The sequence below is a fragment of the Pagrus major genome, chromosome 9, assembly GCF_040436345.1.
Source record: "Pagrus major chromosome 9, Pma_NU_1.0".
Taxonomy (NCBI): domain Eukaryota; kingdom Metazoa; phylum Chordata; class Actinopteri; order Spariformes; family Sparidae; genus Pagrus; species Pagrus major.
In genome coordinates, this window is record NC_133223.1 from 15,434,115 (window position 1) to 15,453,435 (window position 19,321).

Below are 19,321 nucleotides of genomic sequence, written 5' to 3' on the forward strand. Positions count from 1 at the left end.
CTCTGATCGTTAACTCATTCCACATCTTTCAACATATTCACTCCATTCAAACATCAAAATTTTCAGCTCAGTTGAGAATGGTGTGCCATTACTTTTCTTAATGATATCATTCAAAATTTCAGAGATATTGAACCAGTTTTACCCACTCATGTATATGGACAGAATGATCAAAACCCCCACATTTTGACACCTTTTCAAGCTTTTTCTAAACACGTCTACTCATTCTTATCACTTTTTCCAGCTAGAAACTCCATTCAGACTTTGAAATATCCCCCAATTTGTCTACATTCAAGCTATTATACATCGTTCAAATCCCATTTAAACTGTTCAAAATATTCAACTTTCTTTTAAGCTTAGTTATAATGGAAGTCAATAAGAAATCACTTCAAACCCACTCATTTTCAAACTCTTCTTACTCCTTCATACATTCACCTTGAAACTTTGAAACATTCACAAAGATTCAGACTTTCTCACAACAAGTCAACGTTTTCATAACCATCATATTTTTTGCACAGCCACAGTTCAAACATGCATTTTTTTTCAGCCATTATCAAATTTTTACATTGGTGTGTATGATAGATAGACAGATAGATCCTTCATTCTCACCCCACTATTATGACACTTCATACTCCTTCAGATGCGACTTCAAAAAGTTAAAACCACCAATTCAATTTGGCATCAGCTTTTCAACAAACCTTAAAATATTCCATATTTTTCATATATTTTTGGGCTTGTTCATATATTCAGACAGAATTGCTCATCAGTGCAGTCTGAAACACGCTCTCATACACACCTATCAACACTGTCCAACATGCACACAAGTGTGCATACATGACCACATACACAAACACACCAACACAGGGAAATACATGTATGTAAGCACACACCCACAAGTGCGCGCAGACACATACACACACACACATTGCGATTTATTCAAAATTTCAGTCCCATTCATAGTTTGACTCATTCCCACAGTAACATCTCTTCATACTCCATCAGTTGCTTCTCGACACAAATTGAACTCAGCATTGCAGTTTGGCTCACAGCTTATATATTTTGAATCCTTCGTTCTCACCCCACTATTATGACGCTTCATACTCTTCAAACGCAACTTCAAATTTAACACCAACCATTCAGTTTGGCATCAGCTTCTCAACAAACCTTAAAATAATTCACATTTGTTCATATATTCTTGGCATTATTCAAAGTTTTTAAAGGCAGAAATGCACGTTTGGCGTCAGATTTTCAACAGCCAGCATTCACAACTGCAGGTTCTTCAGAACTTGCCCTCTCTAGTTTATTCCATGCATTCTTCTTCCTTTTGAAAGCTTTGTGCCTACATTACCCACAATGCAACTTAGCCACTAAGCGACATCACTGGTGGCAGTTTACCTTTAAAGAAACTGTTTAGTTACGTAATAGTCACATAGAAAACTACCTAAACTTATGCCCTCATGCAAATGTTTTATTCAAAAATCAAATATGATTACATAATACAAACATTTGCTTTTACCTGTCAATCTGAGATATGTACTTTACAGTAAATTATTTGAACTCACATTGGGAGATGATGAAGATAAAGACGAATACATTAGTTAACCATTTTAACGTGATGAAATGTATTCTTCCATGTCAGTCCCACACCAATTGTTTTGTTCAGTGTCCCTCAAAGTCTTATTGAACTAAAAAGCTGGTATCCCATTTAATATATAAAATGGGATGTATTTACAGTGTTAAGCACTGCTACATACGTTGCAAAGATACTCAACATTCTTAGTTGACAGTGAAGAAGCTTGTGAACATTAGATGACTTTAAAGAATTATTTTCCTGCGGCTACAACATGTAGATTCAATTCTCTATCATGGCTGCCTATTAAAAATTGCTCAAGCAAGCACAACCAATTTAAGAACTTTGAAGGAAGTTCATGATAACCCTTTAAGTTAAGTTTCACTTTGTATCACTCAGAAACATATCTATACCTATCATCAATAGTGTTTCTCCTATCAGGAGGATTCCCAAGGATACCAATGACAATGTCCCACAAAGAATTTAGAGTATTTAATCACAGAGCAAAGTTGGCAAATATAAAAATATATCTGACAGGATCAATACAAAATATACTTAAATACAAACCAAAGAGGAAACAGTCAGCTGTCATTGTGAAACAGAATCAATGAAGCATCAGGAGTTTTCCAATATAAACATGATAACATTCTTTAAAGCACAAGTCAACACCATGACTAGAATTAAATGATCAGTAACACATCAAGCAGTTGACAAGTAAATGGATTATTATAACATTCATTTATTTATGCTGTCATTGTATTTTTACATGTTTTTTTCTCCAACTGTCATCTTTCAAGATGAATAAATAGTGCAAATAAGCTCTCAGTGTGCTGCATTTACCGTATCAATACATAATCTGTACACATGTGCACACCTCAGAGCTGGAGTTTAAGGGCAAGACTTCATATACTTCCAAGGTGCATGGAGAAGCAACTATTGTAGAGCATATCTAGAACAACTTTATTACTCTCATTTATGTTGTTTCGTAGAGGATTTTATTATAATGTATCTTGTTGCTTTTCTGACTCTTTCTATATAAACTTAAAGTGTAACTCTCGCCAAAATGCAACCTAGGCTTTTTTCGTGAATGTACCCGAGTCAAACCTTCGTGTAAAAGCATAATTACGATGAAAAAGCCACTTTTAAGATTTACCGTAGTTTCGTTTTCGGGTCAAAATCATTTTCAATGGCGTGCTAGGGGCAGCTGTATGGTAGCATCAAAATCGCTATTTTTAAAACACTAAGAAGACTCGACACAACATGAAACTTTGCTCGTAGTATCACCAGGGTCTCTACGCATGAACACGAGCATTGAGAACATTGTTTGTGTACACAGAGTTTACTAAAAAGAAGGTTTTTGAACAACTCACATTAGCAGTCGCTTGCTCTGCTCGCCACTGTCCTGCCAGTCGAGATGCGTCGATCCCCGGCGTAACATGGAGCTTTCTCCTCCATGTTACGCCGCACTCGGGGATCGACGCATCTCGACTGGCAGGACGGCTGCTGCTCCTGCTAACGTTCATGTTGTGTCGAGTCTTCTTAGTGTTTTAAAAATAGCGATTTTGATGCTACCATACAGCTGCCCCTAGCACGCAATTGAAAATGATTTTGACCAGAAAACGAAACTACGGTAAATCTTAAGTGGTTTTTTCATCGTAATTATGCTTTTACACGAAGGTTTGACTCGGGTACATTCACGAAAAAAGCCTAGGTTGCATTTTGGCGATTTTAACTTAAAAAACTTTAAAAATATGATTTTTAATTTCAGGGTTTTAAAATTATGCCACATCAAATAGGCACATTCCAGGTTTAGGCTTTTTTAAACTTAAACTTTAAAATGAAAATCAGTCATTATCTACTCATCCCCATGCTGATGGAAAGCGTTCTCCTAAGAAAACTCAAGTAGATGGGGACTTGCTTTAAAAAAACAAAAACAAAAACAAAAAAAAACATAAAATAGCTCCTTACAGCTTGTCCGTCATAATCCAAGTTTTCAGAAGCCCAGAGACCCTGAATTGATTACCTTTCAGTCGAAATCTGTTGATCTTCAGGAGACTTGGATCACGCCTGACACAGGCTGTATGGAGCCATTTTGGTTTGTTTTGGGTTGTTTGTTTACTTTGGTTGTTAAGGAGAATGCTGCTACACTGTTTTGCTGTGAAGCTCTAGAAATGTTTTGTGGACCATAAAACAGCAACTGAACTGTTCCTTGAAGTACTAGCCCTTAGTTGCACTTCTCCATTATATGGATCAAATATGGCATCACCCATGTCTCTGTCTTTCATTTTTGTTTACCTTTTTAATGCGTTCAATATAGATGTTAAACACCTTAAAATAAACTTGACTTAATGTCCCAGACTCATAAGAATCTGTATTCTTATTTACAGGTGGAGTGGCAGACTTGCATCCAGGGTTTTATGATTTGTTTATTCATTTATTGCTCTGTCCTACGTCCCTACTGGCATGAAAGACTCTTCACTGGAGAGAATCTGTTCAAGGATCTCATCGATTACATTACACTCATAGTTCACTTGGTTCAGGTCCAGTGCAGGCACACGGTTTATGAGAAGGCGGCCGATGTTGTACCGAAGCTCCTTCAAACTGTGGGCAAAAAGAGAAACACAAGGCGTAAAATAACAAAAAAAAACATTTACAATGATGTTCTGCTGTTCCATTCATACAGGGCTTTGTCAATTAGTGGTAATTCATACACCATGAAAGACAATAAATGTTCCAACAATCCAACCTTCTGAATGTATCTGAGCTTGAATCTGTGCCAGAGGCTGGTGCTGTTCCTCCCGACTCCTTTCGATTTGTTTGTGCAGAAGAATCAGTGGCTCTGTGTGCCTCTTGTGCTTTTTCTCTCTCCTGCTGCAGGCTCAGCCTGAGCTCTTCACACTGGGATGCCAGGTTTGCCCTTTCCTCCTCCAGACTGTCCAACTGGTGGCGCAGCAAACAATGAACCCCAGGAGAAAAGAAAATGAATAAAAGAGGAAGGGTGAGCAGGTCAACATCAATGAAACAGGTTGACAAAAACCTACATGGTCTAGCAAACAAAGTGTATATAGAAAGAACAAATGCAAAAGACAATGATCATATATAACTGTGGCATCTTACATAACTCTTTTTTTATAGTTACCTTTATTTTACATGAAGTGCAAAGGAGGAATGTGCAACAAAAGCGAGGAAAAGCGAGGAAGTGGACTCAAGCATTTAACACAGAGCTGCAATTAATGATCATTCTCAATGTCTATTAATCTATTGTTTTCTACATTAATTGATTTGTTGAATGTCCTGTTTTATCCTCAACCCAAAGTTATTCAGTTTGCTGTCATAGAGGAGAAAAGAAACTAGAAGATATTCACATTTGAGAAGCTGGAATCAGAGAATTTACTTTTTTTCCTTAAATGACTCACAGATCAATCGAGTATCACATAGTTGGCAATTATTTAATAGTTCACAACTAATTGATTACTCATTTCAGTTAAATGTTCCCAAAGGCCAAGAATCAAACTTCACGCTTTCATGCAGCATTTCCCTGCTGTATTCATTATCTGATAGAATAAGGGAAATGTCATGCATTACAAGATAAGTCTGTTGGTCTTCCATATTGTCTGAAAACTATGGCAAACACATCAGTGAGCCACATTGTTTTACTTTGTGACAAGCTCCTTCATTACAGCCAATATGGGTACTGTAGTTTATTTGGAGTCAATCCCATATACACTGTCCCGCTACCATAAATACTCAGTAATATTCTATAAAACTTGGAGTGCGCTCTCTTGGATCGAGAGAGGTGCGTCTCACCAAACTCCGATCAAACTGTCTACTGTCAAACTACGCTGTGCCGATAAACTATAAACCTATAAGACTTTTTTCTCGCGTTAAATGCTCTCAGAAACATACTGACTGTTTATCTGCAATAAAAAGAGAAAGTTTGTGAACTGGATGTGGCAGCCTTATTGTTTCTGTACTGTGAAAACGGAGGCTTAAAAAAAAAAAAAAGAAGATGAACAACGGGCGAAAACCAAGCACCTACCACAGCACTTTCTCTCTGTTTTCTCTATTCATGTAGTAGTAGTTTAAAATTATTTGTACCTTTCAACTGTATGGATAGCCCAGTTTTTTGCAAGGGCCAGCATTCCTTCCTTGTACGCTGAAGTAAACATGTATGTAACGCTGTGATCCTACCCTCTCACTGAAGTTACACAGTGCAGAAACAAGAGATAGGGTGGCAGAGTGGCTGAGACAGAGACACCATTCACCCTATTACGAGACACTGTACCATCAAAATGATTTTGAAGTTATTTTAAAGGTAAAAAAGTTATAATGGAGCTTTAAATACTTCTTTAAGAAAAATACAGTAGTACAAGTATTGCCAGTCTTCTACTTTGAACGTATAATACAGCTGGACCACTGACCTGTGAGCGCAGTTCATCCCTCTCCTTGTTCCTCTGATCCAGTTCCCGTATCAAACGGTCAACTTGCAGTGTGATCTCATCAATGTCCTCTTCCTCCCCTTGCGCAGGACTGGGTTTGGTCTCAGCAGTTGCCAATAAAGATTCTTTGTCCTTAATCAGTTCATTGACTTTCTGTTTGGCCTTCTCGAACAGACTTTTGTAGTCCTTCCCTCCCTCCGTTTCCTCTGTCTGGCTGGCCTGATGAGAGCACTCCTTCTTGACCTGAGTCAGCTCTTGTAGTCTGCTCTGAGCGTCTTGCAGTTGGCAGGTAAGTGCTCGGACCTGCTCTTTAAAGTCGTCTCTTTCCAGAGCTGTAGCCTCCATGAGATCTAAGAGCTGGTTTTGCTGTTCCTGTACTTCTATCATACTGGGGTAGTGAAGTGGAGAGTCTCTCCTGTCACTGACATCTGCAGAAGAAGGTCCAGCATCGTCCTCGCGACGAAGATGATCTGTCTCTCCTTTCTGCAAAGTCTGCTTTCCTTGATTCTCATCGCGAGTGTCACTCTGCCCTGCTATCTCCTCCCCTTGAGTCTGATTTAGGTCTTCCTCCTCCTTCTTCACTTTGGCTACATCTGTCTGGGTGGTGATGCTGGCCACCTCTGCAGGTGGTGCTGGGGGGGACGGACTGGTTCCCACAGCTGTCACTGACACTGCAGAGCCCGTACCTGTGGCATTCGTCTCTGAGGGGTCATCCAGAGCAGCATCATCACTGCACTCCAACAACATGCCGACCTCACTTTGCTCCTTCTCTGCCTTCACTTTAGTCAAATCAAAGCCTGGCTTTTTTGGCTTGGGGGTACTGTCAGTCTCCAAGATGAAAATATCATCATCAGTATCATCTCCGTCATTATCAACAGGCACTGATGGCGAGCTCATTGGGCTCACATCCACCGATTTGGACGTACTAGGGGTGCCGAAAAGATGTCCATTAACTTTTGGTCTTTTGGGTGTTCTTTGTGGAGTAGAAGGCTGTGTTCTTTTCCCCCTGCAGTGCGCACAAAGCACAGTTAATATGACTCTTAAACAAATTAAAATGTATATATTTAAAGCACACTGAGACTGTTTAAACCTTCTCTGTGGTATGCTTAAGATCACAAACAACTCAAAAACATACCTTGGGATGCCTGCTGACAGTGAGCACACATTAGAAATAACTGGAAGACCACTGCTACTGGAGGGGCTGCAAGCTAGAAAAGAAGAAAAAAGACATTTGATATTCTGTCAAACGCTCTCTCTTTCACACACACAAAGAGCAAGTTTTCTTACCAGCTTGAGAAATGGTGGAGGATTCAGCTCTTACAGCACCCCTTTTTGGTAACTGAGTGTTAACTCTGCTCCTTGGGGTAGTGGGGATGGGGGAAACGGTTGGCTGTTGAGAAGAACAACAAAAAGAAAAGAGCTTTTTTTCATTTGTGATAATTAATATTCCTAAACCACACCCACTTCTCTAATGAGGAAATTTTGTTAACACAATCATTATCATTAGTGTCAGTGTTATTCCTTTGGTATCAGATGGGAAACGTACAGTTTGACGCAGCTGCCGTTTCAGGGCCTGGTTTTGCCTGGTGAGTTCAGCCAGAGCCTGCTCTTCTTTGCGCTTCCGTTCCTCCTCTGCCTAGAAAAAACAATCCCCAAGTGCTATTAATCACATTTATGGAATCAAAAATCACTAATATCACAAACTACTTAATACAAATCATGAGGAGGTAACAGAAGGCAGAAAAATGGCAGACGATTTACAGCAGATGATGTGTCCGTACCTTTTGTCTTTGCATCTCTTTATTCTTTTTTTCTTCCCGCTCTCTGTAAAAAATAAATCACACTTTTTTATTATTTATGATCATTTCTAATGCTCAGTTAACCTGTTAAAACGTTTAAAACAAAGATGTGCTATTCTTATTGAGTCTAACTATTCAATTCAATTTTTGGCAAATGTTGTGGCAGTGTTTTTCACTGAAGCAGGACTCACTGTAGTTTGTAGGTCTTGCGGTATGAAGGCTGCTCATCATCTGAGTCCTCGGGCTCCTCCTCTACCCCGCAGCTCCTGGGAGGGCAAATTAGAGAATTAGAATATTGAAAACATAAGTAAACATCCACTGAGTCCGAGCTATGTTTGGGTTAGACTGCCATTAGAATGCCATTGCCTGCTCAGTACTTTACTGTCACTGTATAACTCTTTGGTATGGGAACCTTTTCATGAATCATGCCCCTTGGAGAACACCACACACTATAACAGACAAACAGAGTCACAGCTGATCACAGTAGATCCACCTTTTCTAGGCGACGTCTTGTGTATGAAATGGCTGTATCCTCACAATGCTGTGTTATCATTTACTATTATAATCTGGTCATGGGTCATTTCATCCTGTCCTTGGGGGAGAAGATAAAAAATATATATAAAATAAAGTATCCTGTATCATAAATAGATATCTGGCATTTGTTGGGCGCACCCTAATACTCAGTTTTGATCAGTTTTCTATCACTAGCTGATCCAGAAAGGGAAAGCAGCATGAGGCTGGGCCAGTCTGTTGTTTGCGTTCCTTTTTCTTTATCTATAAATGTAACAGTTCAGTCGGGTAGGGATTTTCATGACAGTAATGCAGTTACAATTTAAAGCAGTTTCAAGGACTTTATCAAAAGTCCGAGCACTTTTCAGACCTGGAATACACCACATTAAAATTCATACACTTTCAAGTATTTCCAGAACCCGTATGAACCATGCACATCACACTGTGATTATTGCAACAGATTGTTGGCTAATGCTCTGCTTACCTGAACTGAGGATCAGGGTTCAAAGCACAGTACCATTTTTCTGGCAGCTTGCTGCAGTCGATCCCATCAGGGAGTTTGCGCCATTTCAAACACTTATCACACTGTGCCCAGTTTTGATCTGGTCGCTTCCTGAGGACACAGATAGAGGCAAATAACAGAGCATTTTGACAACATGGTGAGAAAAATGTAGGTGTAGAATTCATGCTGTCACTTCAAAATGTACTGACATGGTATCTTCCACTGGGATGCAGTCGGGATTCTCTTTTATTCTCTTGTGGCGGATTTCTCTCCAGTACTCCTCCAGTTTGGTCCCCAAAGTGTTTATAGTTTTCCTGAACCAAAACATAGATAACTTATCTTTTGTGTGGAAAATCCAAACTCACAGAAATGCATTTGGAATATAATCACACTAATGTGAGCAAAACTCAGTATGGCACCAGTGCCCTTACCTGTACTTATCTGTCTGATCAAAACTCTGTTTGTTGTGGGTAGGATCCAGAAAGTTACACTCTATGACTCCAATGACCCCCACACCCATGTTGTTGGCCTGGAGAGGGCAAAGATTCATAAGAACACTGCATGATGACATTACGAAGCACTTGGAAATGTGTGTAACTAACCAAAACAACAGACACTCACCTTGAGCTGGCAGCCCACACGTTCATACCCTTTGATGAGCCGATTCTTATGATACATCATAACGCCATACTGGTCTTTACTTTTGGTGTTATAACCAAAAGTGATAGGAACACGTCTGGTCTGAAATAACATTAAGGAAAACTCAAGAGCATAGAGGGGTTCACATATATAATGTTTCCAAATAAACACATTTATAAACACTCAACGTACATTTTAAACTAGAGGGAGAATTGTCAAAAAAAAAGCACAGCACAAGAGGACCTGTGATGAAAGGATACCAGGAAGGTGGGCTTGTAGTGGTCCTTTTGGATGAGGGCCAGACTCTTTGCAATGAGCTGAGATTTCACCTTTTGACCACGTATGACCACCTGCATCCGAGGCTTCAGGTAGAGAATACTGCAATACGCCTACAGTCATTAAAGACACAGGAAGTTAAAAAAAGAATTTGGTGTTGTGACTGTGTGGATGAAGCATATAAATGATATGATTAGGAAATTTTGAAACATGTATTACTGTTCCTCACCCGCAGTGAGTAAACACTCTCAGGAGTGTATGATGTCACCCCTGGATGTGGAGATTTGTCGTTCATTGCCTCGTAGATGTCAGATGGAATTCGGATATCATAACGGTCACTCGTAAAATCAAACTCTGTTGTATCGGTAGATGTTCTATTGCAAAAAGGGAAAACAGAAAATCAAATCTTGTTGTTTCAGGAAGAAGTAAACATCTTTGTAGGTGTGGACTGAAGACAGACCTGCGGAGATTCCAGATGATGATCCGTGTGCCGGTTGTCCCTGTGGACCAGGAGGAACTGATGGCATTGATTTCTTGGAGCAGTTCTGCTTGTGTCTTGTAAGGAGAGTAGCACAGGATGTCCTGCAGACTGGCGTTGTGCTCCTCTCTTACCCTGAGTAAGCTGAAGTTAAGGACAACTTGCAGCAACACTTGGACAAATGGAAAAAAGATTGCCTGGTAGGGCCGTCATTTGGATGAAGCTTTGCATTCCTCCACAATGCACAAATGCAGGCAGGAAATTTGCATGAAGGCAACCACAAACAAACATGGAGGACTTTAAAAGGTGATACAGAACAGGGTAATTATAAACAGGAGAAGGCCGCCAACCAGCCAACACATGATACTTTAAAAATGGCAATCAAAAAGGAAGACATATACATTTACACTTCATGTATTTAGATGACACAATATGTCTTACTGCAGTAGGTAAAGGATATACTGGTTTCTTTCTCCCTTCTCAAAGCAGACGATAGGTACGATTATTTGCTTAGCATCAATCTCCTCTAGGTAAGTCTGAGAGAGCATCCCGACACACAAGGTATTCTTTGATTTGGAGAAGACGATGGCGTCTTTGCCCAGACGCATGGATCCAGACTTGAAACCGTTGCCATAGATACCAATTGGCTCTAGACCGTTTATAGCAGTCTTGTCACTGTAACCAAAGCTTGAGGGGGAAAAATGTGGTTTAGTGAGTATATGAATCGTATCATTGTTCATACATAAATAAAGCCTCACATATAGAATTTGTTTTTAAAGGGTTTAAGCAGTCATTATGAGGTATGTCAGTGCAATGTCAAAATCAAGTGGATCATTAAATTCTACAACAAACAACAAATATCCACATTTAATTGTTAGCAAAATGAATATTTGTTAATATAAGGTAACACAGATTTGTCCATGATTTTACATAAAGTATCAAGCAGCAGTGTCCTTACCTGAGCATCTTATGCATCGTTTCATGATCCAGTCCATTTCCATTATCCATAAAGGTGAGGCATTCTTGTCCTTGAACCACAGTCTTATCAATCCAGAACTGTTTGGCACTGACATCTGGGTCATAGGCATTGTCTGAAAAATGAAAACATTTTTAAGGGCAACTTAAATTCACATGAAAATCTAAATCTCCCGCGTTTAAAGCTCTTACATTGCACTGATCTAAAACTGTACAGAGGACCGACTGATATTTTCCCAGGATTTTTGGGTGCAGTAAGATGCAAATGGTAAAAAACAGCCTTATCAGGGTAGAATGAGTTTTGCCATGCAGTTTTAGCGACTGCTTGCAAGGCATATCTCTTCCCTTATTTGCACGGTAGGATGTGTTGCTCCCATGCTTTGAATTGTGGGCGGACATTAGGCTAATGTTACTTATGTAGGAAGCATGTCGGAGGGAGGCAGAGATCATCTGCGAGTGATTAAAAAACTCACTGAGTGTTTCCTAAAACGGACATGTTGGGCACATGATGGATTTTATGAACTTGCTGGGAAGCACGAACTGGACGAGACTCATGCTGAGCTGAGTTAGGCATTTTCACCTGAAGCTAACGTTTGCAGCCATAAATAATAACTGTCACAGCAAGCCCAGCTACTCAGCCCAGATCTGAAGAGGCGCTGTCATCTTTGCTGTCCAACTCTGAGAGAGGTGTGTGCAGCAGAGTCAATAGATGCCTTATCTTAAAGCTGCCATGTGAAAACAATATTATTGTAGATTACAACAAACGTGTAGGTCACTGCAGATGGATCAATGTTTTGTTTTTGCAATGTTTATGTATTGAAAAGATCCAGTTTTTATATTGAGGACTGCTGTAGTATGATTATTGGAAAGACTATGTGAATAAAAGGGAAATTTAAGTGATGAAAAAGTAGCCATGTGCAGTAATATAAATCATTGAGGATGCCATACACTGAGATGCATTGAGAAGCGTTTTGCATTCGAATCGTTGACAGCTGAATCGTAATTGAATTGAATCGTGAGGCCAGTAAAGATTCACACCTCTATTATCTACAGAGCATCAGTTATCAGATAATAAACCAATAACAGATAGCAAAGTACCACTTTAATATACCATACTTGAATTTGAACTACAGGCTGACCACTGCACTCTTTTGATACAACATGTTGTGGCTGCCTTTAACTCAGCATTCTAGTGAGACATCAGCTCACTCTCCAGCTGAGGTCATCACTATTTAAAAAGCTTTCACAGACCAGTGAGAGAAGTGTCTTAAGCATACATTAATAAGGGATAAGACTACAGCAAACACATCAAGGAACAAAGCTCAGAGCAGCATTTTTGGTTATGATTTAGTTCTGAAGTATGTAGATTTGTACAAATTACAGGACAATCAATTTAGGTTAAATTGGTGACAACTGAAAACACAGTAAAACTAATTCCTTAAAAAATATATATACTAACCAATTGTTTCACATGTTTGGAATATATTTTAAGTGGTAACCTGATTGTTCTTATAACAGCATTTCATCAATGACCATACACTTTACATGTTATTATTTGAATTAGGCAATTTTAATGTTGATGCTATCAGGTAAACATGGGGTGTGGTTAAACACAATGGTGTTATAAGAGAATTGTTAAATTCAAATGTTTGCTGCAGGTTAATGCAAATACAATGTCTGTTTTCAGTTTCAGTTTTGTTTTCCAGTGTTGCCTCTACCTTCATTCAGGAGTGGCGTACCACCAAGAACATTAACACCACAGGTAGATGAAATAGAAGATATATTATAAAAAAACACAAACAAGTATAAGGTCCACAGGATAGAAGTAGACCTTTAATCATGGTAAATTAACTAAGTATAAACAATATTAGTGCTGTAATCACTTATAGCACTAGAACCAAAACTAGGACCAACAGCAATGGACTTGGAACAATTGCCAATAATTAACTCCTGCCACCACTGCTTCAAAACAATTACAGAGGAAACACTCCATAGATATCTGTCCCAGTGACTGAGAAAATGCATCCCAATTGCATTTTAATGTACTTAAACATAGCTGGATTTATTCACAAAAATAAACAGCACATCCAGTAGTCACATGATCATTATGTAATCCAACAGTGTTAATCATGCAGATCACCCGAGGACATCACTAGTAGGTTGTAGGTAGTCAAATCGAAACTTAAGCAGGCAGCCTGTTTATCGTGAATATACAACCATGTGATGATGACTCACCTATGAGCTCAGCTATAGCACTGAAGGGCCAGGTGTGGCTGGTGGAATTTGTATGAAGAAACTTGGGACAGAGCTGCAAGAGGAACAAATAAAAAAATGACTCAATAGTTACATATGGTTTTCAAACCTATTTTCATAACCCAGTCTATTTAAATTAAATCAAGATGTCTTTAGCCTTAAGTGCATCAACATTTTGAGGCCACAAACATTTTTAATGGTGAAGATACATAGTTAGTCTATTAGTCACCAACAGCTGCATGTGCCTTACACAGGCAGAGGATTATGATTTCCAAGTATTTTTCTATGAATAAAGACATGTGTCATTGTTCAAAAACAGAATGAGCATTATGGGATCTACCAAAAAACTAAACATCTTCTAAAAGGTTTACACGTACAAGTCTGCTTATTTTATATTGATTTCTTATTCAGTGTTGTGCTGTCACTAATTTAACTAAAACTAAAATAACAATCACTGTATCTCATAGGCCTAAAGTGTAATAATTAATGTATTATGTGGTCTTCTTATTTTTGCTTTTATTTGACATTTCATGGTAAAGAGAGACAGGAAATGTGGGGAGAAAGAATGAGAGTGGGATGAAATGCAACAAAAGGTTCCCTGTCAGACGATGCCCCCAACAAAATTATACTCTGAATGCTGAAACAAGCTCATGTCTTGTGTTGTCTGGACAGAGAAACAGTGAAATCTTTTTGTTTTCACAAATGTTGTTGTTGACACTTTTGTGATGTGGTGTCGAGACTTTTTGTCCCACAGTGTGATAACCAATGGAAATAGAGGACACAAACATGAAAAAGTAGAACATTTTTCAGAAAACTTTGTGTTAAATTATATATTTGTTTTGTTGCAGTTAGTTAGTGTTAAAGTTAGTGTTTTCATAACGCAGTTTGATTTAAGTTTGTTGGCACATGTCAAGAACATTTTTTTTCTTAAATACGAACTGCAAAAATAGTACAGATGTTTTCACTCAAAAATAAATATTCTGTCATTTTCTACTCAGGCTCCTGCAGATGGTGTGGGAATTAAATAGTTTTGAATTCAGAAATCATTATATGGTAGAGAACGTATCAGAATGTGAGAGCAGGGGAGATTCTCCTTCACCTAAGGTGTGGGAGTTTGTTAGTATAAGAACAGGTCAGGAAGTCACATGAGGGGCGGTTCTCCTTGCCTGGGGTGTTAACAGGACAGTAGATAGGATGACATTTGCTGTCCAATAAAACATCAAAGGGTCATTGCCCTGGGAAAGGCATGATCAACACAAAATTCAGGGGGTCACTGAATGGAGCAGGAGTAATTAACAACTGTCGTGAAGAATGTAACCCCTATTCTGTTGTGTTTAAGTCAGAAACATTTGGAAGACTGCAGAGAACACTGTGGGTCCTCTCTCCATGCTGCATGTGTCAAAGAGATCTGATTCATCACACTGAGGCTAAAATTCTTCAGAGAATTAGCAACTCTCTACTTCAACAAGGAGAATTTCCCTTACAATGGAAAGTCAGGTGAGGTTTCGTAGTCCACAAAAATATCTGCCACTTTACAGCAAAACAGCATTGCAGCATTTTCCTAAACAATTGAACAAGATTGTGAATAAAAACAACCTAAACAAAAATAACAACAAACCAAAAACATAAAACGGTCCCATAAAGCTCGTCCGGGAGCAGACTGGGATCTCGGGGCACATGGAGACTTGGATTACGCCCGATTAACTGTATGGATCATTTCATCCTTTTCCTCATTCAATCTTTCACTTTTTTTCAGTTGTTCAGGAGAATGCTGTAACGCTGTTCTGCTGTAGAGCTCCTTAAGTGGATGACAAAACTTCATCCAACTTTCTATCGGCATGTGGGTAAGAAGATAATGTCGTGGCAACTGAAAACCCGTCGCTTGTCTAGTGCAGATAAGAGTTTGACACAATATTTCTTTTCTAGAAGTTCTTTTATTGCTTGCAAGCAAGAGTCACACATCAGCAGCACATAGATGTTGACTGAAATCCAATACACACAATTGTAGAGGTCACAAGGTTACATCTGGACCACTTAGAATAACACTCCCATTATCTCCACTTTCTCCACTGGTTAACATAAATTTAACATACACGTACATCCCATAGTTTATATATCATATACCAACCATTCTCAGAACACATATTTCCAGGAGAGGTTACACAGAAAGGTTACAAAAATACTCCTCAGGATGAACTCCTTGGACTCCTTGGACAAGAGTCTGTTGTCTTATCTATGTTCGGTTTTTCAACCCTCTGTCACATATGCTCTGAAACCATATACTCTGCAACCATAAAACTGTCACATGACATAAACCATGGGAGACCCATAGACACAATGTTTTCACTCCTAACACATCTTCTATACTTGTTAAGTTTCATATGCAAGAATAACATATCAGAATAACAAACATTTGGGAATTTCCCTCACAATAACGAGAGTTTTCATTTTAAGTTAAACTTATCCTTTAAGTGGAGTAACAAGAGTGACATCAGTAGTTAACTACCAAACCAGAGGACAAAGTTGGCCTTAATAAACCCCATGATTTGAAGTGATTCACAGGCAGACAGTGCTGCTATGAGCGGTTATAGATTTGAAAGAATTGATAATAAACGCTTCCAGCAAATACAGCAGAGCCCATCACTCCAACCGCGACCAAACCTGTATGATTAATGAAACAGTTGAGACGATAGAGTGCTTCACTTATCTCAGCAATAAACTGAGCTTTAAACAACACACCACTGACACCCACAGATGCTGTCAAAAAAAGACTTGCTGCTACCTGTTAACTCAAAGCAACCCCAGCTTCTGTTGCCGCTCCACAAAAGGATAACTTCATCAACTCTCCTCTATTGTTCTTCACCATGATAAAGGAATTCAATTGGAATCACACACAATGCCTACGAAGTAATGCGCCTCCCCACCCTCAACTTCAAAGCGTGGAAACGTGTCATCCTGTCTATCCTACCGACTCTTCTGTCCCCAGCAAAAAACTTTAACTCACCATGTGTTTGTCGCCTTCCACTATTGTGTTGTTGTAGTTACTGTCTTGAAACAAATCACTGCGACGGTCAGCCCTCCTGACCGAGACTTCAGTGAACTTTCCCCCAGAAAACAGCATCCCTCCCCGCGAGTGACAGAGTCAGACAGCGTCCTGTTTACTGATGCCGATTATGTAATGATGTACTTTGGAGCTACTCACATAACTTTGTCACTCTCCAGGATGTATGATGGGTCAGGATCTCAGTCACAACACATTATAACTACATCCATATGATTATAAACAGTCAGTGGGTACATGTTTAGATTAACAGGAAGACACTGGGGGAAACACGTTGAAAAAACCACAGACGTCAACATGACGGTTTTTGAAGACTGGTGCTCTCTGATGATGTATCAAGAAATACAATTGTCACTGTTACCCCCTTCTTCCAAGGAAAATCTGATAGTTTCACAACATTAGTTAAGTGAAATATCTAAGAAACAAGCACCATTTGAATTAAATCTTTATATGGTATTTCTTCAGAACATGCAATAAGCACAGTGTTGGTCAATGTATTAAAGGGGCACTATCTAGTTTTGAAGGATAAATACAATAAATATATATAAATGAGGTAATAATACAAACTCAGAAATATTTTTTTCCCCATAACTGAATAAACAAGCTGTTCTCAGAGGAAAATAAGGTCCCAGAACACAGTTTGAGGCTAGAAAGGTTGCAGGGTCCGCCAAATATAAACAAAGTACAACAGTATGAAACTGTGCTGTCCTTTAGGGTCAGTTTGTTGACTCAGTTTATGACTTCATTGTAATACATAGTGCACCTTTAATCCCCACTGAATGATTTGGCTTACTTCCCCATATAATGTCCCTTTGCCCGTCAATGTCAATGTATGTTCATAAAAAAACATTGACCAAGAGAATTATTGTCAATAAAGGGGTATTTTTATGATATGTATACGTATACAGTGCATATCTATCCGTGTAATCTATACACATAAAAATCTATGTATAAATGTACTGTATTTATGTATTTGCCCAGAAACATTTCAAATGTGCTTCTTTAGAGGTTCACACACATGTAGCTTCACATCTCAAGTCAAGTTATGTCTATAATACGCAAGAGAGTGAATGTATCGTGCCGCTTAAGGAGCTCCGTCATCACCTCCCGCACCTCATTGGACTGTTTACAAACACATAATAACACACTGCCATGTGTAGTGGAGTAAACACAAAGTGTAAAGGAAGAGCAGAGCGACACACAGGCTCTCCGCAGCCGGAGGTTGTGTGTGGTGCAGCCTGGTACTCACTTCCTAGCTAACGCAGCAGAGGAGACCACAGACCTCCGCAGACTCTCTACCAACATGGCATTTCAAACAGCACGCGTCCGATATATTTAACCACGTTAGTCGACTTTATCCGTTCGTTGACTATAAAAATGTCACAAAACAGAAGAGGAAACTGGACTCACCGTGCTGAGCGGGACACCGCGGTCTGCTTGCGCGGCCATCTTGGCGCAAATACAGATGACGGTAAGGAGGATGTGAGGTCACGTGGGCGAAGGGAAACCGAAACTGTTGCGGTAAATAATCGAGTTTCAGATGATTATGCAACTCTTAAGCATAAAAGTGACCCCCTCTAACATAGTCTTGGGTTAACTGATTAATTTTTACTTTAAAATATGTAAAAAAAAAAAAAAAAATGTAACTAAAGAAACGTCAAGTAAGTTAACTGTCCAATGCAACTCCCTGTCTGCTCATCTTTTCTCTTTACATTGTATGCTCAGTTTTCCTATGAATATCACTGATATGTACTATAGTTATTTGTCGTTGTTATTACAATAATGTCATAGTAATATTATCTATTTTTGTTTTTAAGCTGTTAGTAAATGTTGAGTTAACATGGCTTCCGGTTCTACATTTGCCAAAATAAAAGCACACATTTTCTGTGGTAACAATAACTATTCTCACACAATGTTGTCAAAAGCAATGTGATACCTTTAATCTTTTCTTATATTGTGAGGAGTCACACCAGAAGCTCGTCCTCTTAGCCTTTCTTCATTACAATAGTCATCTGTCTAACACTAAGTTGTGATCTTTTTTACCCAGTAAGCCGAGTATTCAATTAACCTTTTGCCTTGAAACAGTTGTGTGCCAATGCAAATCTGCTCAGACAGACGTGTGAGTAGGGTCTGAAATGTGTGTTATTCTGCACCAGTTGATTGAATGAGCACCTATCAGTTGAATCAATGTATTGTAAAACCTATGAGTGTGAACCGTAACCAAATTATACAACACTTTTACTGTATACAGCACTTCTATTACTTTCAAAATGCAGTAAAGAGACCAGAGCAGCTGAAAGATAATGGGGTATTTCAAGGATGAACACCTTATAAGGCCAAATGCCTCAAACGGCCTCAAACGCACCCAAGGCCATAGCTGCTGAACACTAATGAGGAGTTCAAATAAGGCCCAAGGCCACAGCTGCTGAACACTAATGAGTATTTGGATCGACGCCATCTTAATCCACCCAAAAAGCTAAGGTATGATAAAAGCATGTCTTGATAAGAACACAGCCTTATGGCATCAGGCACAGCTGCAAAAGACAGCAAACTCACTCACACAGGTACAGTTGTAAAAGACAACAAACTTACACAGGAAGATAACAGTGTCAGCTGATAAAGCTAGGTCATCCATTCTTCCTTCTTCGCAGCCACATTCTCCAGATCCTCTTGAGAGATTTTTTATGTTGTTGCAACATTTGTAGTTTGAGAAAACCTTTAATATGGAAGACTTGTTTCGGCCCTCTGGTGTTCATTGAAGCATAGTCAAACTAGAATTACCACCTTGTGGTTGTATACCTCTGTGTTGTTGCTGTTCCCTA

The 19,321-nt window shown here is 39.1% G+C and overlaps 1 protein-coding gene across 2 annotated transcripts; it reads right to left on the bottom strand.

The window, feature by feature from the left end:
- Window positions 1-3,973: 3,973 nt before the first annotated feature.
- morc3a (MORC family CW-type zinc finger 3a) lies at window positions 3,974-17,980 on the bottom strand. Of its 2 annotated transcripts, none has more exons than XM_073473104.1 (19): window positions 17,910-17,980; window positions 13,421-13,493; window positions 11,169-11,301; window positions 10,673-10,897; window positions 10,193-10,354; window positions 9,962-10,106; window positions 9,717-9,845; window positions 9,439-9,558; window positions 9,249-9,346; window positions 9,027-9,131; window positions 8,800-8,928; window positions 7,997-8,071; window positions 7,788-7,830; window positions 7,553-7,642; window positions 7,294-7,396; window positions 7,142-7,214; window positions 5,989-7,012; window positions 4,314-4,507; window positions 3,974-4,168 (listed from the first exon to the last, which is right to left on the bottom strand). In XM_073473104.1, the coding sequence occupies exons 1-19, from the start codon at window positions 17,946-17,948 to the stop codon at window positions 4,015-4,017; spliced, it is 3,114 nt and encodes a 1,037-aa protein (XP_073329205.1). In that variant the 5' UTR covers window positions 17,949-17,980; the 3' UTR covers window positions 3,974-4,014. The 2 variants fall into 2 exon arrangements, with proteins under 2 accessions (XP_073329205.1, XP_073329206.1); XM_073473105.1 differs by having other exon boundaries at window positions 10,193-10,349; window positions 10,671-10,897.
- Window positions 17,981-19,321: the final 1,341 nt, after the last annotated feature.

Excerpts from the sequence above, each read along its gene's own strand:
- morc3a (XM_073473104.1), bottom strand. The coding sequence starts at position 17,948 with ATGGCCGCGCAAGCAGACCGCGGTGTCCCGCTCAGCACG. Across the intron at positions 10,107-10,192 it reads ATCATCTGGAATCTCCGCAG|AACATCTACCGATACAACAG; the intron begins GTCTGTCTTCAG and ends TTTTTGCAATAG. Across the intron at positions 9,559-9,716 it reads ACTACAAGCCCACCTTCCTG|ACCAGACGTGTTCCTATCAC; the intron begins GTATCCTTTCAT and ends ATGTTATTTCAG.